General features: G+C 48.5%; 2 protein-coding genes across 2 annotated transcripts in view; both read left to right on the top strand.

Moving 5' to 3' along the window:
- zgc:158659 (uncharacterized protein LOC791141 homolog) overlaps nucleotides 1-16537 on the top strand; it is a 33449-nt gene extending 16912 nt beyond the window's left edge. The window contains exons 11-26 of the mRNA XM_033983993.2: nucleotides 834-939; nucleotides 1132-1284; nucleotides 2828-2953; nucleotides 3079-3197; nucleotides 3810-3891; nucleotides 5346-5510; nucleotides 5991-6194; nucleotides 8262-8333; nucleotides 8490-8596; nucleotides 8907-9028; nucleotides 9927-10005; nucleotides 10597-10767; nucleotides 11676-11793; nucleotides 14015-14166; nucleotides 14519-14667; nucleotides 16413-16537. Coding sequence (XP_033839884.1) covers nucleotides 834-939; nucleotides 1132-1284; nucleotides 2828-2953; nucleotides 3079-3197; nucleotides 3810-3891; nucleotides 5346-5510; nucleotides 5991-6194; nucleotides 8262-8333; nucleotides 8490-8596; nucleotides 8907-9028; nucleotides 9927-10005; nucleotides 10597-10767; nucleotides 11676-11793; nucleotides 14015-14166; nucleotides 14519-14667; nucleotides 16413-16537 — 2050 coding nt within the window. The remainder of the gene's footprint in view (nucleotides 1-833; nucleotides 940-1131; nucleotides 1285-2827; nucleotides 2954-3078; nucleotides 3198-3809; nucleotides 3892-5345; nucleotides 5511-5990; nucleotides 6195-8261; nucleotides 8334-8489; nucleotides 8597-8906; nucleotides 9029-9926; nucleotides 10006-10596; nucleotides 10768-11675; nucleotides 11794-14014; nucleotides 14167-14518; nucleotides 14668-16412) is intronic.
- A 2700-nt stretch (nucleotides 16538-19237) lies between these two features.
- ppp1r35 (protein phosphatase 1, regulatory subunit 35) lies at nucleotides 19238-24739 on the top strand. Its single transcript, XM_033984021.2, has 5 exons — nucleotides 19238-19440; nucleotides 19970-20135; nucleotides 20770-20961; nucleotides 23485-23575; nucleotides 24108-24739. The coding sequence occupies exons 2-5, from the start codon at nucleotides 20007-20009 to the stop codon at nucleotides 24392-24394; spliced, it is 699 nt and encodes a 232-aa protein (XP_033839912.2). The 5' UTR covers nucleotides 19238-19440; nucleotides 19970-20006; the 3' UTR covers nucleotides 24395-24739.
- The last annotated feature ends 50 nt before the right edge of the window (nucleotides 24740-24789 follow it).

Genomic DNA, 24789 nt, shown 5'->3' with positions numbered 1-24789 from the left:
ATATGGGCTGTGAATGAGAGATTTTGATCAAATAGGACTCCAAGATTTTTTACAGTAGGACTAGAAGCTATACTCACATTGTCGAGTGAGATTATCTGGTCTGACAGAGAATCTCTTTGACCTTTGGGACTAACGACAATGACCTCTGTTTTTTCAGGATTTAAGAGCAGGTAATTCAAGGTCATCCAGGTTTTGATGTCCTTCACACAGACACTGAGTTTATCTATTTGATCAGTCTGATTTGGCTTCATTGATAAGTACAGCTGAGTGTCATCAGCGTAGCAGTGAAAATTAATGCCATGTTTTCTGATAATGTTTCCCAATGGCAACATATACAGAGTAAATAGGATTGGACCAAGCACAGATCCTTGTGGAACACCACAGCCTACTTTAGAACAGGGAGAGGTGCTCTGGTTTATACTAACAAACTGGTGCCTATCTGATAGATAGGATTTAAACCATTTGAGGGCGGTCCCTCTGATTCCACTCTATACCCCACTATACCCTACTATACCCCACTATGCCCTATTACCACTGTATACACCACTATACCCTATTATACCCCATTACACCACCCTATACCCATTATACCCCTTTACACCACCTCTCACTCTTACCCTCACACCTGGAGTCTGGAGGCGTCTCATTCGTGGCGTCTCAGTTCTGATGCGTCGTTCTGAGCATCACAGTCTGACCCTGACCTGCTCCTGTGTCTGACCCTCAAACACACAGGGCTTTAATATCCTCTCCTGTCTCCTTGCCTCCTTTCTTATCTCCTTGTCTCCTCTCTTGTCTCCTCACTTGTCTCCTCACTTGTCTCCTTGTGTCCTCAGGTGGAATGAGTGGTTGACCTATGACCTCTCCCTGTGTGATCTCCCTCGCTCGGCCCGACTCTGCCTCTCCATCTGTTCCGTCAAAGGAAGAAAAGGAGCTAAAGAGGTAGGAAAGGAGCCGAGGAGGCAGGAAAGTGGCCTAGTTTGAATCTCTTTTAGTCCTGGTTCAGTCCTGGTTCAGTCCTGGTTCAGTCCTGGTTCAGTCTTGGTTCAGTCTTGGTTCTGGCCCGGTCTCTGGTTCTGACCCGGTCTCTGGTTCTGACCCGGTCTCTGGTTCTGATCCGTCTCTGTTTTACAGGAGCACTGTCCTTTGGCCTGGGGAAATGTGAATCTCTTTGACTTTAAAGACGTTCTGGTATGTGGGAAACTGGCTCTGAGTCTGTGGCCCGTTCCTCATGGCCTCGAAGATCTGCTCAACCCCATCGGCACGGCAACCTGCAACCCCAACAAGGTCAGATGCCCTTCCACTGTGACATTAGCCATAAAGAGTTATGACGTAAAGCTGCTAGCGTTAGCCGCTTTAGCTGAAGCTGTTAGCAGATCGATCATTTCCACATGTCAGACATAAATGTGATCATTCCAGTCCGTTTCTGTCAGGGTCAGGGTTAGGGTCAGGGTTAGGGTCAGGGTTAGGGTCAGGGTTAGGGTCAGGGTCAGGGTCACGGAGAGTCAGACCCAGACTCACCTGAGCAGGGTCAGGGTCAGGGTTGGGGTCAGGGTTGGGGTTAGGGAGACAGACCCAGACTCACCTGCGCAGACAGGGGCAGGAGGAGTCTGTTACTGATATGAAGTTTATTCATATTTCCTGGTCAAACGATCGTGTCTCCATTTATACAAATATATATGGTCCAATCTCATTTTTGCCCAATTCCAAACTCTGTCACAGTGGACAGTGTCCATTGTCCCGAGGTCGTCCCGAGGTCGTCCCGAGGTCGACTGAGTTCACAGTCGCCCTGGTCCAGACCGAGATGAGACTGTTGGGTCACACCGGCCTAAGTGCCGATCTCTCTCTTTTACGTCGACCTGGCTAAATGTGAAAACAACTTAAAACTTTTAACTTAAATGTTTGTTCTCACACGCATGTATCAGATGCCCTCCCATCCATCCTATGTCTGTGATCATAACCTCAGTTAAACCCCGGTCCAACCCTGATCTAACCCCGGACTAACCCCAGTCTAACCCTGGTCACTCCCTGGTCAAACCCCTGTCGAACCCCGGTCTAACCCCGGTCTAACCCCGGTCTAACCCCGGTCTAACCCCGGTCTAACCCCGGTCTAACCCCGGACTAACCCCGGTCTAACCCCGGTCTAACCCTGGTCTAACCCTGGTCTCTCCCTGGTCTAAACCCGGTCTAACCCCGGTCTCTCCCTGGTCTAAACCCGGTCTAACCCTGGTCTAGCCCTGGTCTAGCCCTGGTCTAGCCCTGGTCTAGCCCTGGTCTTGCCCTGGTCTTGCCCTGGTCTAAACCTGGTCTCTCCCCGGTCTAAACCCGGTCTAACCCCGGTCTCTCCCTGGTCTAAACCCAGTCTAACCCCAGTCTAACCCTGGTCTCTCCCCGGTCTAACCCTGGTCTAACCCTGGTCTAACCCTGGTCTCACCCTGGTCTCTTCCCGGTCTAAACCTGGTCTAACCCTGGTCTCTCCCTGGTCTAAACCCAGTCTAACCCCAGTCTAACCCTGGTCTCTCTCCGGTCTAACCCTGGTCTAACCCTGGTCTTTCCCCGGTCTAACCCCTGTTTCTCCCTGGTCTAAACTCGGTCTAACCCCAGTCTAACCCTGGTCTCTCTCCGGTCTAACCCTGGTCTAACCCCTGTTTCTCCCTGGTCTAAACTCGGTCTAACCCCAGTCTAACCCTGGTCTCTCTCCGGTCTAACCCTGGTTTTTCCCCGGTCTAACCCTGGTCTTTCCCTGGTCTAAACCCGGTCTAACCCTGGTCTCTCCCCGGTCTCGTCCCGGTCTAACCCCAGTCTAACCCCGGTCTCTCCCTGGTCTCAGGAGTCCCCGTGTCTGGAGTTGGAGTTCTCATGGTTTCATCAGACCGTCGTGTTTCCAGACGAGACTCAGATCGAAGACCACGCCCACTGGACCATCAGCCGCGAGCTCGGATACTCCCCTGGACTGGTACTAGACCAGGACTAGAACAGGACTACACCAGGACTAGAACAGGACTAGAAAAGGACTAGACTAGGACTAAACCAGAACTAAACCTGCACTAACCCCTGTGTGCCTGTGGTTGGCTGTGGCAGAGGGGCGTGGCCTGTGAGGGCCTATCAGAGGCGGAGGTGGAGCAGTTGAAGGTTCTGGGGTCTCGAGATCCTCTGTACGAGTTGTCGGAGCAAGACAAGGACTTCCTCTGGAGGCACAGGTGAGACACGCCCCTTACAGGTGGGACACGCCCCCTTACAGTTGAGACACGCCCCTTACAGGTGAGACACACCCACTCTGCCTAAGTCATGCCTATGCTCACTTCCTTGCGGCTAAAGGACAGACATGTCCAGAGGAATGTACAGTCACCTCTCCATAAAATACAGGACTAACAAAGTGTCACATGCTGTAGCGCCCCCTATGGACAGATGCACATCACACTAGAGCAGCACTTTTTTTTACATTTGTACCAAAATGACGACGTGACGCTGCAGAATCCTATGAGTATGAACGATTAAGAAAATAAAACTAGAGAAGGAAATGCATATGTCACAGTGGGCGTGTCACAGTGGGCGTGTCACAGTGGGCGCGTCACAGTGGGCACGTCACAGTGGGTGTGTACCGTTGGAGATACGGGGGCAGATCAACAAAATGGCATGTTGAAAGTAGTGGATTAAAGATTAAACTCAAACATGAATCAGTCCAAATAAAACTTTAGAGGCTCAACGAGAAGAAACAACTGAAACATGGAGAAACATCTGAACAGAAGAGTTTGGAGAACAGGGATTTACTGTGTGTGTGTGTGTGTAAAATATTGTGTGTTGTATTTCAGACATTACTGTGTGAACTTCCCTGAGTCTCTGCCAAAGCTGTTGCTGTCGGTCAAATGGAACTCCAGAGACGAAGTGTCACAGGTAAAAAACACAGGCTAATACATGCTAATACATGCTAACACACTGACACCCGCTAATCCAGTGACACACGCTAACATACTGACACATGCTCACAATTCAATATCAAATCAATTAATTTTTGTTGTGCCCAAAATCACAGCAGCGTCGCCTCTGAACATGAGAAATGATTTAACCAAGAGAAAGTCAGAAACTCAACAATGAAACAGAAACAGACAAACAAATGGAGAAGTGTCCCAGAGCACCCCCTGTCCTTAGACCTTCCTCCTGCAGGAAAAACAAAAAAAACACAACCAAAAAACAGTGGAAACCTGGAGGAGAACCACAGTGAAGAAGAGCTCCACTCCCATGGATGAGTAGCTGCAGATGTGTCCCGGACACACCCATTTACAGATAGAGTTCAAGTCTGTAGAATCTCTTTGAGGCCGTTCGATAGTCCTCTTCCATGGCCTCTCTGAACTCCTCCCAACCACAAGTTTTTGCCTCTGTGATTGTGCGAGCCTCAGTACACTTGGTCTGCCAGTACCTGTCAGCTGCCTCAGGAGTCCCACGAGCCAACAAGGCTCAATAGGATTCCTTCTGCAGCCTGACGGCATCCCTTACTTTTGGTGTCCACCACCTGGTTTGGGAGTTGCCGCCACGACAAGCACTGCAGACCTTACGACCAGAGATTCCCAGCAGACCATCACGATACTCTTGAGTCTGCCAGGTCTGTCCAGCTTCCTCCTCCGCCAATGGATCCAACTCACCACCAGGTGGTGCTCTACAGCTCTGCCCCTCTCTTCACCCGAGTGTCCAAAACACATGGCTGGAGGTCAGATGACACGACAACAAAGTCGATCATCGACCTCTGACCTAGGGTGTCCTGGTGCCAAGTGCACTGATGGACACCCTTGTGCTCGAACATGGTGTTCATTATGGTCCTCAATCAGGCCACTCCAGGTGTCACTGTCGCTGCCCATGTGGGTGTTGCAGTCCCCGATGGGTTCACTGTCTAGTACCCCTCTCAGAGACTCCAAGAAGGCCGGTTATTCTGCACTGCTGTTCGGCCTGTACAACAGAGGAACAGTGAGACACTTGTCCCGACCCGAAGGCGCAGGGCCCTCTCGATCACCAGGGCGAACTCCAACACATGGCGGCTGAGCTGTGGGGCAATAAGCCCACACCACCTCAGTGGTGTTGCCCACGGGCAACGCCACAGAAATGGAGGGTCCAGCCCTTCTTAAGGAGTTGGGTTCCAGAGCACAAGCTGTGGGTGGAGGTGAGGACGACTATATATAGCTCAACACAAGAGCAGGTAAGTACTAACACGCTAACAGGCTAACACGCTAACTGATATTAACCTCATATTAATTGTATTGTTACAGATGTAAAGCCTGCTGAAGGAGTGGCCTTTGTGTTATATTACTCGCATTATTAAATACATATATTTGTATATTTGTGTATTATTACTACAGATGTACTGCCTGCTGAAAGAGTGGCCTCTCATTGAACCAGAGTCGGCTCTGGAGCTGTTGGACTGGAACTTTCCGGATCCTGTGGTTCGAGAGTTTGCTCTGAGGTGTTTGGTCCAAGGCCTGAGTGACGACAAACTGTCCCAGTATTTACTACAGCTAGTACAGGTACTACAAATACTAATGCTACTACTATTACTACTCCTACTACTACTGTTACTGCCACTACAGTACAGGAGTCAGGCTTGAGCAATAACAAACTGTCCCAGTATTTACTGCAACTAGTACAGGTGCAACTACTACTGCAGTTTAAGACTAGACTGAAAACCCAGTTGTATTTAAATCTGCTATGTAAATAAAATTATATTAAAAGTATTACTACTAGCCTGTAGCGTGTAGCCTGTTGTCTGTAGCCAATAGCCTGTAGCGTGTAGCCTGCTGTGTGTAGAGTGCTGTGTGTAGCATGTGGCCTGTTAGTTGTAGCATGGTGTGTGTAGCTTGTAACATGCAGCCTGCTGTGTGTAGTGTGTTATGTGTAATGTATAGCATGTAGCGTGTAGCCTGTAGCATGTAATGTGTAGTCTGTAGCATGTAGCCTGTTGTGTTTAGCATGGAGTGTGTTCTCTGACTCATCCTGTGCTGTTGCAGGTGTTGAAGTATGAGATGTACCTGGACAACCCTCTGGCTCGTTTCCTGATCAAAAAGGCACTGACCAATCAGAGGATTGGACACTTCTTCTTTTGGCACCTCAAATCAGAAATGCACAACAAAACCGTGTCCCGACGCTTTGGGCTCCTCCTGGAGGCCTTCTGCCGTGCCTGCGGCATGTACCTGAAGCACCTGAACCGACAGGTGAGACAAGGGCGTGAACCGACATGTGAGAGGGGAGGGGCATGAACCGACAGGTGAGAGGAGAGGAGGTGTGTGTGGAGGGGGTGATGTGCCAAAAGAGGTCAGTGGATGCGGCATTGTTCCTGTTGTTGGTTCCTGTTGTTTGCGTTGTCCTTGTTGTTGGTTCCTGTTGTTGGCGTTGTCCTTGTTGTTGGTTCCTGTTGGTTGCTGTTGTTAATGTTGTCTTTGTTGTTGGTTCCTGTTGTTAGCGTTGTCCTTGTTGGTTGTTGTTGGTTGCTGTTGTTAGCGTTGTCCTTGTTTTTCTGGGTTCCTGTTGTTAGCGTTGTCCTTGTTGTTGGTTCCTGTTGTTAGCGTTGTCCTTGTTGTTGGTTCCTGTTGTTAGCGTTGTCCTTGTTGGTTGTTGTTGGTTGCTGTTGTTAGCATTGTCCTTGTTGTTGTTGGTTCGTGTTGTTAGTGTTGCCCTTGTTGTTGGTTGTTGTTGGTTCCTGTTGTTAGCGTTGTCCTTGTTGTTGGTTGATGTTGGTCGCTGTTGTTAGCATTGTCCTTGTTGTTGTTGGTTCCTGTTGTTAGCGTTGTCCTTGTTGTTGGTTCCTGTTGTTAGCGTTGTCCTTGTTGTTGGTTCCTGTTGTTAGCGTTGTCCTTGTTGTTGGTTCCTGTTGTTAGTGTTGTGTCCTTGTTGTTGGTTCCTGTTGTTAGCGTTGTCCTTGTTGTTGGTTCCTGTTGTTAGCGTTGTCCTTGTTGTTGGTTCCTGTTGTTAGTGTTGTGTCCTTGTTGTTGGTTCCTGTTGTTAGCGTGGTCCTTGTTGGTTGTTGTTGGTTGCTGTTGTTAGTGTTGTGTCCTTGTTGTTGGTTCCTGTTGTTAGCGTTGTCCTTGTTGTTGGTTGCTGTTTGCGTTGTCCTTGTTGTTGGTTGTTGTTGGTTCCTGTTGTTAGCGTTGTCTTTGTTGTTGGTTGCTGTTTGCGTTGTCCTTGTTGTTGGTTGTTGTTGGTTCCTGCTGTTAGCGTTGTCCTTGTTGTTGGTTGCTGTTTGCGTTGTCCTTGTTGTTGGTTGTTGTTGGTTCCTGTTGTTAGCGTTGTCTTTGTTGTTGGTTGTTGTTGGTTCCTGTTGTTAGCGTTGTCTTTGTTGTTGGTTGCTGTTGTTAGTGTTGTGTCCTTGTTGTTGGTTCCTGTTGTTAGCGTTGTCCTTGTTGGTTGTTGTTGTTAGCGTTGTCCTTGTTGATGGTTGCTGTTTGCGTTGTCCTTGTTGTTGGTTCCTGTTGTTAGCGTGGTCCTTGTTGGTTGTTGTTGGTTCCTGTTGTTAGTGGTGTCCTTGTTGGTTGTTGTTGGTTCCTGTTGTTAGCGTTGTCCTTGTTGTTGGTTGCTGTTTGCATTGTCCTTGTTGTTGGTTGTTGTTGGTTCCTGTTGTTAGCGTTGTCCTTGTTAGTTGTTGTTGGTTCCTGCTGTTAGCGTTGTCCTTATTGGTTGTTGTTGGTTCCTGTTGTTAGCGTTGTCCTTGTTGTTGGTTCCTGTTGTTAACATTGTCCTTGTTGTTGGTTGTTGTTGGTTCCTGTTGTTAGCGTTGTCCTTGTTGTTGGTTCCTGTTGTTAGCATTGTCCTTGTTGTTGGTTCCTGTTGTTAACATTGTCCTTGTTGTTGGTTGTTGTTGGTTCCTGTTGTTAGCGTTGTCCTTGTTGTTGGTTGTTGTTGGTTCCTCTTGTTAGTGTTGTCCTTGCTGTTGGTTCCTATTGTTAGCGTTATCCTTGTTGTTGGTTGTTGTTGGTTCCTGTTGTTAGCGTTGTCCTTGTTGTTGGTTGTTGTTGGTTCCTCTTGTTAGCGTTGTCCTTGTTGTTGGTTGTTGTTGGTTCCTCTTGTTAGCGTTGTCCTTGTTGTTGGTTGTTGTTGGTTCCTCTTGTTAGCGTTGTCCTTGTTGTTGGTTGTTGTTGGTTCCTCTTGTTGTCGTTGTTGTTATGATTGCAGTCAGGTCTGTGGTGTTTGTAAGTCGGTTAAACTTAACCCTGTGTTCATTATTGGAGATTATTGGAGCTGAGGTTACGGTTGTGTGTTCATTCGACTGTATAAACTGTGTTCAGGTGGAGGCGATGGACAAATTGGTGAATCTGACGGACACGCTCAAACAGGAGAAGAAGGACGAGACACAGAAGGTGACACACAACCTGAGCACGTACTCCTGACCTCCACCACCACCTCCACCTCTATCTAAACTATCTATCTAAACGCTGCTCTCTGACTGGTCTCCTCACTAAACGCTGCTCTCTGATTGGTCTCCTCACTAAACGCTGCTCTCTGATTGGTCGCAGGTGCAGATGAAGTTCCTGGTGGAGCACATGTCTCGTCCTGATTACATGGAGGCACTGCAGGGCTTTGTGTCGCCGCTCAACCCAGTGCACCAACTCGGATCTTTGAGGTACAAATACTAACCCTAACCCTAACCACTACTGCTAGTACTACTGTTGCTGCTACTATTACTACTACTGCTACTATTACTATTACTCCTGCTAGTGCTACTACTAAACCCAAGGTACAAATACTCCTACTGTATTGAACCATATTTCCAAATCTGGTCCCTGGTTCCAGTTTATCCGCTATAACTGCTACCCTCAATCAGCTTCATTTAGAGCCGAACATTCTGGGTGACGTCCGCTCCTTCACACAGTCTACGGTTGTTCTCTTTGTTTAGATTCTACATAACAATGCTCTCTTTGTGACGGTCCCAGGTTGGACGAGTGCCGGATCCTGTCATCAGCGAAGCGCCCCCTGTGGCTGAACTGGGAAAACCCCGACATCATGTCCGAGCTTCTGTTCACCAACAACGAGATCATCTTCAAGAACGGAGACGGTAAAAAACACCAATATAAGCACTAAACATATCCAACAGACATGACCCAAACCCGTGAGCTAACTAACCCAAACCCGTGAGCTAACTAACCCAAACCCGTGAGCTAACTAACCCAAACCCGTGAGATAATTAACCCAAACCTGTGAGCTAATTAACCCAAACCCGTGAGCTAATTAACCCAAACCCGTGAGCTAACTAACGCAAACCTGTAAGCTAACTAACGCAAACCTGTAAGCTAACTAATCCAAACCCATGAGCTAACTAACCCAAACCCATGAGATAACTAACCCAAACCTGTGAGCTACCTAACCCAAACCCGTGAGCTAACTAACGCAAACCTGTAAGCTAACTAACCCAAACCCATGAGATAACTAACCCAAACCCAAATAAAATAAAATAAAACTGGAGAAAGAAGTGCAGACAGTGGGCGTGTCACAGTGGGCGTGTCACAGTGGGCGTGTCACAGTGGACGTGTCACAGTGGGCGTGTCACAGTGGGCGTGTCACAGTAGGCGTGTCACAGGGGGCGTGTCACAGGGGGCGTGTCACAGGGGGCGTGTCACAGGGGGCGTGTCACAGGGGGCGTGTCACAGGGGGAGGTTAAACGGGGGTAGATGGACAAACTAGCCCCTTGAAAATAAGAGATTAAAGATTAAACTCAAACATGAATCAGTCCAAATAAAACTTCAGAGGCTCAAAGAGAAGAAACGACTGAAACAGGAGAAACATCTGAACAGAAGAGTTTGAACACATTTAAGAACACGCCCCACACGTTGTTAAACTTATCGTATCTTTACACTAACCCAACGCTTTGAGTTAATTTAAGGATAAGTTCCTGAATCACAAATGTTTCCTTAAAACCCTGTGTCTCTGAGGTTCACAGCGCCCTCTTGTTGCAGACCTCAGGCAGGACATGCTGACGCTGCAGATCATTAAAATTATGGAGAACATCTGGCAGAACCAGGGCTTGGACCTCAGGTGAGACCTAAAGCTCCTTTAATAGATTTATACCTCCTGAAACTCTAAACTCTGCCCCATCAAGAAGAACTGAACCAGATCTGGAGCTCGGGCGAGACCTCAGAGTGTGACGTCAGCCAGTGTTCAGCTGCAAATACAGCTCACTGTGTTTTACTGTGTTTTACTGTGTTTTATTGTTTTATTGTGTTTTATTGTTTTATTGTGTTTTTATTGTGTTTTCTTGTGTTGTATTGTTTTCCTGTGCATTACTGTGTTTTACTGTGTTTTATTGTGTTTTACTGTGTTTTATTTTGGTTTACTGTGTCTTTATTGTGTTTTATTGTGTTTTTATTGTGTTTTCCTGTGCATTATTGTGTTTTCCTGTGCATTACTGTGTTTTATTGTGTTTTACTGTGTTTTATTATGTTTTTAATTGTGTTTTCCTGTGCATTATTGTGTTTTCCTGTGCATTATTGTGTTTTCCTGTGCATTATTGTGTTTTCCTGTGTCTTTATTGTGTTTTATTGTGTTTTTATTGTGTTTTCCTGTCTTTTCCTGTGCATTACTGTGTTTAATGTGATTATTCTAAAAGTATTCAAACATGTACTGCAGAATGCTTCCGTACGGCTGCCTGTCCATCGGAGACTGCGTGGGGCTGATTGAAGCGGTGAAAAACAGTTACACCATCATGCAGATCCAGTGTAAGGGCGGCCTCAAGGGGGCGCTACAGTTCAACTCCAACACTCTGCACCACTGGATCAAGGAGAAGAACAGAGGAGAGGCGTGAGTACAACAAGTACCATAAATATTATAACTGTTACAACTAGTACTACTACTAATACTATACTACTACTATACTACTACTACTACTATACTACTGCTACTACTACTACTGCTACTACTACACTAATAATATACTACTACTACTGCTACTACTACTAAATCTAGCTCCATTACTCCTCCTGTCCCTACAGCTGAAACATGATGCTTCAAACTGATCGAGCCATAGACCTCTTCACCCGCTCCTCTCTCATCCCTCTCTCCTCTCTTTCATCCCTCTCCTCTCTCTCCTCTCTCATTCCTCCACTCTCTCATCCCTCTCTTCTGTCATTCCTCTCTCCTCTCTCATCCCTCTCTCTCCTCTCTCATCCCTCTCTTCTGTCATTCCTCTCTCCTCTCTCATCCCTCTCTCTCATCCCTCTCTCTCCTCTCTCTCTCAAATCAAATCATCAAATCAAACTTTATTTATAGAGCACTTTTCATACAAAAAAGTAACACAAAGAGCTTTACAAAGCATTAAAATCAGTCCCACCCACCAAACCCACACAACCACCCCACAGCCCAACAACCAACCCCAACACATCAATAAACACAACCAGACAACCCCCCGCCCCAACACACACTCCCACCCCCCACCCCAACACACACTCCCACCCCCCACTCCAACGCACACTCCCACCCCCCACCTCTCATCACTCTCCTCTCTCTCATCCGTCTCTCTCATCCCTCTCTTCTCTCTCTCCTCTCTCTCATCCCTCTCTCTCCTCTCTCTCTCATCTCTCTCCTCTCTCATCCCTCTCTCCTCTCTCTTATCCCTCTCTCACCCTCTCTCATCCCTCTCTCCTCTCTCTCACCCTCTCTCTCATCCCTCTCTCTCCTCTCTCTCATCCCTCTCTTCTCTCTCTCCGCAGGTACGATCGGGCCATCGACCTCTTCACTCGTTCGTGTGCTGGTTATTGCGTCGCGACGTTCATCCTCGGCATCGGCGACCGTCACAACTCCAACATCATGATCAAAGAGAACGGCCAGGTCTGACCCCAAAAGACCCGCCTCTAGACCGGTTATGATCCTCCTCTAGACCGGTTATGATCCTCCTCTAGACCGGTTATGATCCTCCTCTAGACCGGTTATGATCCTCCTCTAGACCTGATCCTCCTCTAGACCTGATCCTCCTCTAGACCGGTTATGATCCTCCTCTAGACCGGTTATGATCCTCCTCTAGGCCTGATCCTCCTCTAGACCGGTTATGATCCTCCTCTAGACCGGTTATGATCCTCCTCTAGACCGGTTATGATCCTCCTCTAGACCTGATCCTCCTCTAGACCGGTTATGATCCTCCTCTAGACCGGTTATGATCCTCCTCTAGGCCTGATCCTCCTCTAGACCGGTTATGATCCTCCTCTAGACCGGTTATGATCCTCCTCTAGACCGGTTATGATCCTCCTCTAGACCTGATCCTCCTCTAGACCTGATCCTCCTCTAGACCGGTTATGATCCTCCTCTAGACCGGTTATGATCCTCCTCTAGACCTGATCCTCCTCTAGACCTGATCCTCCTCTAGACCTGATCCTCCTCTAGACCGGTTATGATCCTCCTCTAGACCGGTTATGATCCTCCTCTAGACCTGTTATGATCCTCCTCTAGACCTGATCCTCCTCTAGACCGGTTATGATCCTCCTCTAGACCTGATCCTCCTCTAGACCGGTTATGATCCTCCTCTAGACCTGATCCTCCTCTAGACCGGTTATGATCCTCCTCTAGACCGGTTATGATCCTCCTCTAGACCGGTTATGATCCTCCTCTAGACCGGTTATGATCCTCCTCTAGACCGGTTATGATCCTCCTCTAGGCCTGATCCTCCTCTAGACCGGTTATGATCCTGCTCTAGACCGGTTATGATCCTCCTCTAGGCCTGATCCTCCTCTAGACCGGTTATGATCCTCCTCTAGACCGGTTATGATCCTCCTCTAGGCCTGATCCTCCTCTAGACCGGTTATGATCCTCCTCTAGACCGGTTATGATCCTCCTCTAGGCCTGATCCTCCTCTAGACCGGTTATGATCCTCCTCTAGACCTGATCCTCCTCTAGACCGGTTATGATCCTCCTCTAGACCGGTTATGATCCTCCTCTAGACCTGTTATGATCCTCCTCTAGACCTGATCCTCCTCTAGACCGGTTATGATCCTCCTCTAGACCTGATCCTCCTCTAGACCGGTTATGATCCTCCTCTAGACCTGATCCTCCTCTAGACCGGTTATGATCCTCCTCTAGACCGGTTATGATCCTCCTCTAGACCGGTTATGATCCTCCTCTAGACTGGTTATGATCCTCCTCTAGACTGGTTATGATCCTCCTCTAGACCTGATCCTCCTCTAGACCGGTTATGATCCTCCTCTAGGCCTGACCCTCCTCTAGACCGGTTATGATCCTCCTCTAGACCGGTTATGATCCTCCTCTAGACCGGTTATGATCCTCCTCTAGGCCTGATCCTCCTCTAGACCGGTTATGATCCTCCTCTAGACCGGTTATGATCCTCCTCTAGACCGGTTATGATCCTGCTCTAGACCGGTTATGATCCTCCTCTAGGCCTGATCCTCCTCTAGGCCTGATCCTCCTCTAGACCGGTTATGATCCTCCCCTAGACCGGTTATGATCCTCCTCTAGGCCTGATCCTCCTCTAGGCCTGATCCTCCTCTAGACCGGTTATGATCCTCCTCTAGGCCTGATCCTCCTCTAGACCGGTTATGATCCTCCTCTAGACCGGTTATGATCCTGCTCTAGACCGGTTATGATCCTCCTCTAGGCCTGATCCTCCTCTAGGCCTGATCCTCCTCTAGACCGGTTATGATCCTCCCCTAGACCGGTTATGATCCTCCTCTAGGCCTGATCCTCCTCTAGGCCTGATCCTCCTCTAGACCGGTTATGATCCTCCTCTAGGCCTGATCCTCCTCTAGGCCTGATCCTCCTCTAGACCGGTTATGATCCTGCTCTAGACCGGTTATGATCCTGCTCTAGGCCTGATCCTCCTCTAGGCCTGATCCTGCTCTAGACCGGTTATGATCCTGCTCTAGGCCTGATCCTCCTCTAGGCCTGATCCTGCTCTAGACCGGTTATGATCCTGCTCTAGGCCTGATCCTCCTCTAGACCGGTTATGATCCTCCCCTAGACCGGTTATGATCCTGCTCTAGACCGGTTATGATCCTGCTCTAGACCGGTTATGATCCATGTAAACCCTCTCTTCTGTCCTCAGCTCTTTCACATCGACTTTGGACACTTCTTGGACCATAAGAAGAAAAAGTTTGGTTACAAACGCGAGCGCGTTCCCTTCGTCCTCACGCAGGACTTCCTCATCGTCATCAGCAAAGGAGCTCAAGAGTCTACGAAGACCAAGGACTTCCAGAGGTCTGGACCAGGACTAAACTGGGACTAAACTAGGACTAAACAAGGACTAAACCCAGTCTAAAACAGGACTAAACCAGGACTAAACTAGGACTAAACTAGGACTAAACCCAGTCTAAAACAGGACTAAACCAGGACTAAACCAGGACTAAACCCAGTCTAAACCAGGACTAAACCAGGACTAAACCCAGTCTAACCCAGGACTAAACCCAGTCTAAACCAGGACTAAACCCAGTCTAAACCAGGACTAAACCAGGACTAAACCCAGTCTAAACCAGGACTAAACCAGGACTAAACCCAGTCTAAACCAGGACTAAACCAGGACTAAACCCAGTCTAACCCGGTCTCTCCTCAGGTTCCAGGAGATGTGTTACGCCGCGTACTTGGCGATCCGCAGTCACGCGTCGCTTTTCATAAACCTGTTTTCACTGATGCTCGGCAGCGGGATGCCCGAACTCCAGAGCTTCGACGACATCGCCTATCTGAGGAAAACCCTGGCCCTCGGTAAGTCCGGACCAGAACCAAGACCAAGACAAGGACCCAGACCATCACCAGGACTAAGACCAGACCAGAGACCAGACCAGAGACCGGACCAGACCAGAGTCCAGACCAGAGTCCAGACCAGAGTCTAGACCAGAGTCCAGACCAGAGACCAGAGACCGGACCAGAGACCAGAGACCAGAGACCGGACCAGAGACCAGAGACCAGAGTCCAGACCAGAGACCGGACCAGAGTCCAGACCAGAGACCGGACCAGAGTCCAGACCAGAGACCAGAGACCAGACCACAGTCCAGTCCAGACCAGAGTCCAGACCAGTCCAGTCCAGAGTCCATAAACAGCTGATTGTGCTCGTGCTGCAGTCGAGACCAGAATGAATCCGACTGAAATGTTTAAAATGGATTTGATTAAATAATTGAAGTTTGATGAAGGTTCAGACTTTCACTCTGAGCTGAACACAGGTCAATGTGCTATTCTGAAAACAAAAGAACCTGTCCAAGGCAAATGGCCCCCACCTGAGAATCAAAGGACCTCCCTCTCCACCCACCCCCACCCCACCTCCACCCACGGCCCCCACCCACGGCCCCCACCCACGGCCCCCACCCACGGCCCCCACCCACGGCCCCCACCCACGGCCCCCAACCGTCTAGAAAACCTCATCAGATCAGGAATTAAGACGAAAACAGAAATGGGGCCTGAGACATAACCTCTCCCCCATCTACAACTCCACCTACAACTCCATCTACAACTCCACCTACAACTCCACCTACAACTCCACCTACAACTCCACCTACAACTCCACCTACAACTCCATCTACAACTCCACCTACAACTCCACCTACAACTCCACCTACAACTCCACCTACAACTCCACCTACAACTCCACCTACAACTCCACCTACAACTCCATCTACAACTCCACCTACAACTCCACCTACAACTCCACCTACAACTCCACCTACAACTCCACCTACAACTCCATCCTCAGACCCAGAACAATATCAGGGTCGTCTCAGCTGAAACTGGAGACAAAAGCTGTTCACAGTTTGTGTTTTTAGCTCCTCCCCTCAGACAGATATAAGGCAGTGTCCAGCAGGAATCTGACCAGACCTGAAGAAACAATCTGACCAGACCTGAAGAAACAATCTGACCAGAACTGAAGAAACAATCTGACCAGACCTGAAGAAACAATCTGACCAGACCTGAAGAAACAATCTGACCAGACCTGAAGAAACAATCTGACCAGAACTGAAGAAACAATCTGACCAGACCTGAAGAAACAATCTGACCAGACCTGAAGAAACAATCTGACCAGACCTGAAGAAACAATCTGACCAGACCTGAAGAAGCCGCTGGGATGAGCAGCCAAACGTCTTCAGTCTGAGACGATTTGTCCAGTGACAGATTTTAACTCATTTGCTTTTCTGTAAAGCACTTTAAATTACTGTGTGTATGAACTGTGCAGTACAAATAAACGTGCAGTACAAATAAACGTGCAGTACAAATAAACGTGCAGTACAAATAAACGTGCAGTACAAATAAACGTGCAGTACAAATAAACGTGCCTTGTAGTAGCAGTTGCATGAACATGTAGTGTGTATATTTCTGTAGAAGTAGCAGGAGTGGCAGCAGTAGTAGTAAAGGTGGTAGCAGCAGCAGCAGTAGTAGTAGTAGTAGTAGTAGTAGTAGTTATAGTAGTATTCTAACAGCAGTTATATATTGTATTTAAAAATGGCTGTGTTGTGTTACAGAGAAGACCCAGCAGGAGGCGCTGGAGTACTTCAGTAAACAAATGAACGACGCTCACCACGGAGGCTGGAGCACCAAGATGGACTGGATCTTCCACACCATCCGACACATGCCCAACGAGCACTGAGTACCCACAGAGTACCCACAGAGTACCCACAGAGTACCCACAGAGTACCCACAGAGAGTATCAGAGAGAGTATCCCCACAGAGTACCCCCAGAGTACCCACCAAGTATCCACGGTATTCCCCACACAGAGTATCCAGAGAGAGAGAGAGTACCCCAGAGAGTACCCACTAACTCCCGACGGCTCCAGACCTGTCCCTGACCTCCACCTCCTCCCTGGTCTCTTAAAACCAGGACTAAACCAGGTCTAAGCCAGGACTAAACCAGGACTAAACCAGGACTAAACCAGGACTAAACCAGGTCTAAACCAGGTCTAAACCAGGACTAAACCAGGTCTAAACCAGGTCTAAACCAGGACTAAACCAGGACTAAACCAGGTCTAAACCAGGTCTAAGCCAGGACTAAACCAGGACTAAACCAGGACTAAACCAGGACTAAACCAGGTCTAAACCAGGACTAAACCAGGACTAAACCAGGTCTAAACCAGGACTAAACCAGGTCTAAACCAGGACTAAACCAGGTCTAAACCAGGTCTAAACCAGGACTAAACCAGGACTAAACCAGGTCTAAAACAGGTCTAAACCAGGACTGTCCCTGTGGGGACTGTCGGGGGCGCTGTAGAGCTCTGTCCTCTGAGCGTTCACATGGACAGCACATCCTGGACATGGACAGAGACACTAAGGACACAGGACACACACACGGAGGACACGGGACAATCATATCCTGTACACGTCTGTGGACACATCAAACCTGCCGCCGTGTTCCAAACAGGAAGTGATCATGTCGCACTTCCTGTTCCATCGCTCCAGTTCTGTGTTAAACAGCGCCCCCTGTGTCTGTCCCTGTGTCAGATTTTGTCTTAAATGTTCGTATTAACCCTCTACATGATCCTGGGCTTTTTATTTCACTTTTGTGTCTGTAAATCCAGATCTGAACTTTAATAACAGACACATCAGGAGCTCGTCTCCAGATCGGCCTCTGAACCTGCTCCAGCCTCATGAGCTTCATGTGGAGCTGAAGCTGTGGTGATGTCACACTCTGTGGGGTCATGTGACAGGGGCGTGTTACGTCGCTGCCCGATCGCCGTGACTCGTGGCGGCGGCGCTTTCTTATCTGAGCAAGACGTTTCAAATTATTTTACTGAAAAACAATTTAGACTTTTGTAAAAACAACAAAATGTAGCAGCAAAACTGAGTCTTCCATCTGCACCTCCTACTCTCACCCCGTGTCAGATGCCCTCCCTGTGCTTCAGATGCCCTCCCCGTGTGTCAGATGCCCTCCCTCTGTGTGTCAGATGCCCTCCCTCTGTGTGTCAGATGCCCTCCCTCTGTGTGTCAGATGCCCTCCCCGTGCTTCAGATGCCCTCCCCATGCGTCGGATGCCCTCCCTGTCTGTTGGGGTTTTGAGAGTTGCTTTTGGCCTTGTAGCATTTGGTAAAGTAGCATTAGCTTTTAGCACTGAGCTAAACAGCAATAACCGACCAATCACTGCTGAGACAATCAGAGAGCGACCAATGAGAGGCTGCGAGCTGTGTCACGTGACTCTGATCTGCGTCACCTTTGGTTTTAGTAACTCTGAATCATGCTGCAGTCATGTGATCTCATAAACCTGGAAGATCCGACTTTCGGCTCGGAAAAACAGGAATGAACGCAACTCGGGTCGGAATTTCAACTGAGAAACTTGTGGCGACGCTCGACTCCGAAATCCTGAGTTTCCGTCAACTCAGCAAAAAAACTTTGACAAAACTTTGTAAATATTTAGTTTATCCACAATTTACCTAAAAGAAACCACATCCTGACACAGTGTGATACTCCACTGCAGGGGTCTGCACATCCATGACTCCAGAGTGTCGTCACCTGAAAGTCCACATCTCTGAGGTCACATTAATGCAGCATCACTTTAATAAAAGACGCATGAGCGCAGCAAGAATCAGGGAACAGCCAATCAGCTGCGGGCGAGCCCTTGACTCTTGACCAATGGGCTGCGAGCCTTTTGGAGCGTGGCTCTGGAGCGTTGCACTAAACGTTCGTTAAAAGAGTTTTGACTTTTGTAAGTTTAAGTTTTATCTGTTTGGTGACGTGTTTCTGAAGCACAGATTTTCATGATGATAAAATTTGAAAACTTTTTTCATAATTTCCTCTAAAATAAATCTAATGAAATGATGATGTCACTGTTTGTTTACAGTTCTGTTTGATGTTGTGCTGCACACAATGATGCAACTGTTTGTAATAAAAAGATTGTTTAGCAGTTTTATGGTTTGTGCTTTACTGAATTAAAATATATATATGTATATATATATCAGTAAATACAAATAATTTAAAGGCGCTGTACTAATGCCGTGACACTAAAGCTAACAACAACTAGCAAGCATTTAAGTCTTGAAAAAACACTTTTAAGTGATATATTTTGACCCCAAGCTTTACCTTTCCTAACCACATGGGGGCGAAGTGGAGCGAGGCTAGTGGTCTGAGGCTACCTGCTAACAGCTAACTGACTTAGCTCGTTTTAAATACAGTTTTACAAATAAAAGTCTTCAGAACCAGAGCAGAACCTTCGGAACCAGCACCCGGATCCGCTCTGACCACAAAACCATGAGAACACGGCCTAAAACCGTGTCTAAACCGTGTCTAAAGGAGGTTTAAAGCCGACCCTGTTTTATCCCAGGGCCGGAAGTACACAGTGCGCCGGAGCGGAAGTGCGTAATTGTAGTCCGGAAGTGTTTCGGGCCGCGGGAGAAACGCAGGAAAATTAGCGAAAGTTGAAGTTCGTTGTCTGGGATTTTATTTTAAAACTGCTCATTCTGACTCGAGCCACGTTTTACAAACATCAGCTCCTCATCCGCGAAAAAACACGGATTTAACCCACATTGTGTGGTATTTATCAGAGTTTAACCCACTAACGACCAGGTGAGTGACCGTTATTATTTAACAACGTCAAGAACCACCGGGACTAAACCGGGACTAAACCAAGTCTAAACCGGGACTAAACCAAGTCTAAACCGGGACTAAACCAAGTCTAAACCAGGACTTAACCGGGACTTAACTGGGACTAAACCGGGACTAAGCAAGGTTTAAACCAGAACTTAATCAGGACTAACGTGGCATGTTTGTGTACAATTTTTTTTTGTTTTATTTTATTATTAATGATACATTTTATTTTATTTTGATTTGTCACATCACAATGACCTGCCCCCATTATATAGGGCACCTGACGCACGGGGAGGGCACCTGACGCACGGGGAGGGCACCTGACGCACGGGGAGGGCACCTGACGCACGGGGAGGGCACCTGACGCACGGGGAGGGCACCTGACGCACGGGGAGGGCACCTGACGCACGGGGAGGGCACCTGACGCACGGGGAGGGCACCTGACACACTGGCATATAGGAGGGTGGGAGGACACAGCTAATTGAAATCTTTGTGTCTTTCTCTGTAGGATCTAAGGTCCCGGTCTGGTCCCGGTCTGGTCTGAGATGGACACGCCCCCCTCCCCCCTGTCCCTGCCCCCATGTCCTTTGAGTCCAGTCTCTGTGTCCCAATGTCCTCTGCTGGATCTGTCAATTACAGCGGAGCTCTGCCCACAGAACACAAGCAGAGGAACGGTGAGACTAAACCAGGACTAAACCAGGACTAAACCAGGACTAAACCAGGACTAAACCAAGACTAAACCAGGACTAAACCAGGACTAAACCAGGACTAAACCAGGACTAAACCAGGACTGAACCAGGACTGAACCAGGACTAAACCAGGACTAAACCAAGACTAAACCAGGACTAAACCAGGTCTAAACCAGGACTAAACCAAGACTAAACCAGGACTGAACCAGGTCTGAACCAGGTCTAAACCAGGACTAAACCAAGACTAAACCAGGACTAAACCAGGCCTAAACCAGGCCTAAACCAGGCCTAAACCAGGCCTAAACCAGGCCTAAACCAAGACTGAACCAGGACTGAACCAGGACTGAACCAGGTCTGAACCAGGTCTGAACCAGGTCTGAACCAGGACTGAACCAGGACTGAACCAGGACTAAACCAGGACTAAACCAGGTCTAAACCAGGTCTAAACCAGGACTGAACCAGGACTGAACCAGGACTAAACCAGGACTAAACCAGGTCTGAACCAGGTCTGAACCAGGTCTGAACCAGGTCTGAACCAGGTCTGAACCAGGTCTAAACCAGGACTGAACCAGGTCTAAAATAGGACTAAACTCTTGTTTTTTTTAATTGGTTGTTTCAGGTTCCTGCTTCTCAGACCCACACCCAAAACCAACTCATTAGAGGTCAGAGGAAAGGCCGTCTCCATGGTAACAGCTCTGCGTCCAATCACCCCCCAGAACATTTGGTGACGTCTGGTCAGGTTGCAGCGTGTCCGGAGGGGGCGGAGCTAAATACCACTCTGGCTCTGAGGGCGGAGCTTCAGTCTCTACAGGTTTGTACAAAAAACATCAACAGAAGAGCAGAGAGAGCCAGAGGAGCAGAGAGAGCCAGAGGAGCAGAGAGAGCCAGAGGAGCAGAGAGAGCCAGAGGAGCAGAGAGAGCCAGAGGAGCAGAGAGAGCCAGAGAGAGCCAGAGAGAGCCAGAGGAGCAGAGATAGCCAGAGGAGCAGAGAGAGCCAGAGGAGCAGAGAGAGCCAGAGAGAGCCAGAGGAGCAGAGAGAGCCAGAGGAGCAGAGAGAGCCAGAGGAGCAGAGAGAGCCAGAGATAGCCAGAGGAGCAGAGATAGCCAGAGGAGCAGAGAGAGCCAGAGGAGCAGAGAGAGCCAGAGGGAGCCAGAGAGAGCCAGAGGAGCAGAGGGAGCCAGAGGAGCAGAGGGAGCCAGAGGAGCAGAGAGAGCCAGAGGAGGAGAGAGAGCCAAATTGGAAATATAATGCTCATGTACAAGGATAAAGAGACTGCTAACATGCCCTAGCCCTCTTGTGCTAACATGCCCTAGCGCCCTTGTGCTAATGTGCACTAGCCCTCTTGTGCTAACATGCCCTAGCGCCCTTGTGCTAACATGCCCTAGCCCTCTTGTGCTAACATGCCCTAGCGCCCTTGTGCCAATGTGCACTAGCCCTCTTGTGCTAACATGCCCTAGCGCCCTTGTGCTAACATGCCCTAGCGCCCTTGTGCTAACATGCCCTAGCGCCCTTGTGCTAACATGCCCTAGCGCCCTTGTGCTAACATGCCCTAGCGCCCTTGTGCTAACATACCCTAGCGCTCTTGTGCTAACGTGCCCTAGCGCTCTTGTGCTAACATACCCTAGCGCTCTTGTGCTAACGTGCCCTAGCGCTCTTGTGCTAACGTGCCCTAGCGCTCTTGTGCTAACATGCCCTAGCGCTCTTGTGCTAATCGTTTTACCTCAAGGGACTGACCTCTGGCCGTGTCCCAATTCGCCAAACTGGCCTTAGATTCACCATTTGAAGTGTGCATCGAAGGGCAATAATAAATAATAATAATGTCTTACACTTGTAATGCGCTTTACAGTCTTGTCAAAGCCTCTTAAACCTCCACACTAGAGTTATTATTCATTCATTTCACTTGGTGATGGTCAGATACTATTGTAGCCACAGCTGCTCTGGGCAGACTGACGGAAGCGAGGCTGCCAATCTGCGCCATCGGCCCCTCCGACCACCACCTATCATTCACACACACACCACTTTCATACTAGGCAATGTGGGTGAAGTGTCTTGCCTAAGGACACAACGACAGAACTTGGTCCGAGCGGAACTCGATCCTCCGACCTTCGGGTTGGGACCAACACTCAACCACTGAGCCACTGTCGCCCCAAGGGCAGTTACGTAATTTTCGACGCGACAAGGGCTGTCCCATTTCAATGCAAAAAAGAGAAGAAAATGGAGTCCGCTGCGCAAAACACGTTCAAATGTTTGTACTGGTTTTACCTCATCAGTGCGACATGAAACTGTTAAATCTGAATAAAGATCTGTACAGTGTGTTTGATTAAAAAGGAGGAGAGTTACATGGAATAAAGGAATGTGCAGTTATTGACAATAAGAGACATTATTATCATGAGAAAATATTACTGCAATAAGAAAAATGTAAGAATGTTTGTTTCTATTGTGTCAAAGACCAAGAGAAACATAAAGTCAGAAAAGTTTAATGATTCACACAGATAATGTGAACAATGAAGCAACGGACTCTGAGGAAAGAACAGAACAGACAGAACAGACAGAACAGACAGAACAGACAGAACAGAGTCCTGAGACGGGCACAAAATCTTCATGAGTTCCAGTGCATTCCATAGGTCTGCGCCCCCTGGTGGACACGTGTCATTTACTTTCATGTTAGTAAATCAAGACACTAGTTTGATGTAGCTGCACTGATAGAAAATACTTCACAATAATAAGATGAAAAGAACTGGCACAACATAGAAGGGAAACAGCGCCCTCTACTGTTATTAAAGTGGTGCAGCCACTGGACAAAATACTGAACCATTAAACTGAAATATCCCACTATATGTACAACTAATCAGTGTCTCTGGTTTATAGACTATGAATGTGAAAATGATCCTGTTTCCTCTGTCTCTGTTATTACGTTTTCACAAGGTTTATTTTGTTAAAGTTATGAAGTAGCTACAATTGAGTAAAAAAATCACCTTAAACGTTATTTTTGCCTATTGATATTCAATCTAAACAGAAAGAAACGGCTGAAACGACATCTTGGCTTTTCTTCTATTAAATAATAAATAATTAAAAATAACGTACGTAATGTACGTATCGTACGCTCAAAGACAGAGGTGGAAGTGCGGTCCGTGGTGTAGACCTGTCCCACTTCAGTAAGATGGAGACGACACTGAGGACACACTCTCGACCGGAACCTTCAAACTACACTTTGAAGAGTACTTCAAAGGGACCCTTCAAAGGGTGCATTTGGCGAATTGGGACACAGCCTCTGTATTTATCCTCTCTGTGGAATATTTCTGTCCTTTTTGTAATACCGGTGCTGTCCTGCAGGAGGTGCAGTGGGACGCTACCAAAGCTTTGAAACAAACTCTGGATAAAAATGAGAGAACTCAGGCCCTCATCAGCTCCAGAGCTACTCAAGGTAAATCCCCTTGGCATCCCTTTAACCCAGCTCAGTATACTAACACAGTGTAGGAACGCGACAGAGTGTAGGAACGCGACAGAGTGTAGGAACGCGACAGAGTGTAGGAACGCGACCCAGTGTAGGAACGCGACCCAGTGTAGGAACGCGACCCAGTGTAGGAACGCGACCCAGTGTAGGAACGCGACAGAGTGTAGGAACGCGACCCAGTGTAGGAACGCGACCCAGTGTAGGAACGCGACACAGTGTAGGAACGCGGCCCAGTGTAGGTACACCAACACAAACTAACCCATATCTAATCTATAACTCACCCAAATCCAGAGTAAGGCAAAACTGAGTACAGCTGTAATTGTCTCCTCTCTCCTTGTCTCCTCTCTCCTTGTCTCCTCTCTCCTTGTCTCCTCTCTCCTTGTCTCCTCTCTCCTTGTCTACTTCCATCTTAACCCCTTGTCTCCTCTCCTGTCTCCTTGTCTTGTATCCTTCTCTTGCATCCTAACCCCTTGTCTCCTTATTGCCTTGCGTCCTTTCCTAGGTGTGTCGTTTCCCCGTTGTGCTCGGCTGTACTCGGCGCTCGTGAGCGTGCACGTGCCGGAGGGTCACGTGATCAGACAGGCGGCTCTTCAAAGACTCCCATTGGCCACCAATCGCAAAGCGCCGCCCGCAGCCTCCACCGGCCCCTCCCTCCTGCCGCTGACCTCCGACCTTTGCCACAGGCCCCTTCCCCTGCAGCCCGGCCCCTCCTCCTCTGTCCAGCCCCGCTCCCACAGCGCCCCCTTCAGTCTGTTCCAAAGGCAGCAGCGCTGGGCTGCTGTACCCTGAGACTCTTTAAAGCTCTTGGGACAATTAGGACCCCCAAGTGTCCCAAGTGTCGCACGTGTCCCAAGTGTCCCAAGTGTTCCAAGTGTTCCAAGTGCCCCAATTGCCCCAAGTGCCCCAAGTGCCCCAAGTGCCCCAAGTGCCCCAAGTGCCCCAAGTGCCCCAAGTGTCCCAAGTGTCCCAAGTGTCCCACATGTCCCACGTGTCCCACGTGTCCCAAGTGCCCCAAGTGTCAGCAGCAGCTGTGACTTTTGTTTTGGACTCTGTTTTATGAGGTCACTGGAGTTTTGTGTGTAAAGTTTCTTGTTTTGTGAATAAACTTGTCATGTTTGTGTTTGACACAGACCCAGATGCCCCGCCTCCTCGCGTCTTTATTTAATGATTAGATGAAACTCTGC

This window comes from Periophthalmus magnuspinnatus, chromosome 18 (assembly GCF_009829125.3).
Source record: "Periophthalmus magnuspinnatus isolate fPerMag1 chromosome 18, fPerMag1.2.pri, whole genome shotgun sequence".
NCBI lineage: Eukaryota > Metazoa > Chordata > Actinopteri > Gobiiformes > Gobiidae > Periophthalmus > Periophthalmus magnuspinnatus.
This window is presented reverse-complemented; position numbering and strand designations above follow the sequence as displayed.

Coding starts and splice junctions, on each gene's coding strand:
- ppp1r35 (XM_033984021.2), top strand. CDS start 20,007: ATGGACACGCCCCCCTCCCCCCTGTCCCTGCCCCCATGTCCTTTGAGT. Junction 20,962..23,484: donor CGGAGCTTCAGTCTCTACAG/GTTTGTACAAAA, acceptor GCTGTCCTGCAG/GAGGTGCAGTGGGACGCTAC. Junction 23,576..24,107: donor CAGCTCCAGAGCTACTCAAG/GTAAATCCCCTT, acceptor GTCCTTTCCTAG/GTGTGTCGTTTCCCCGTTGT.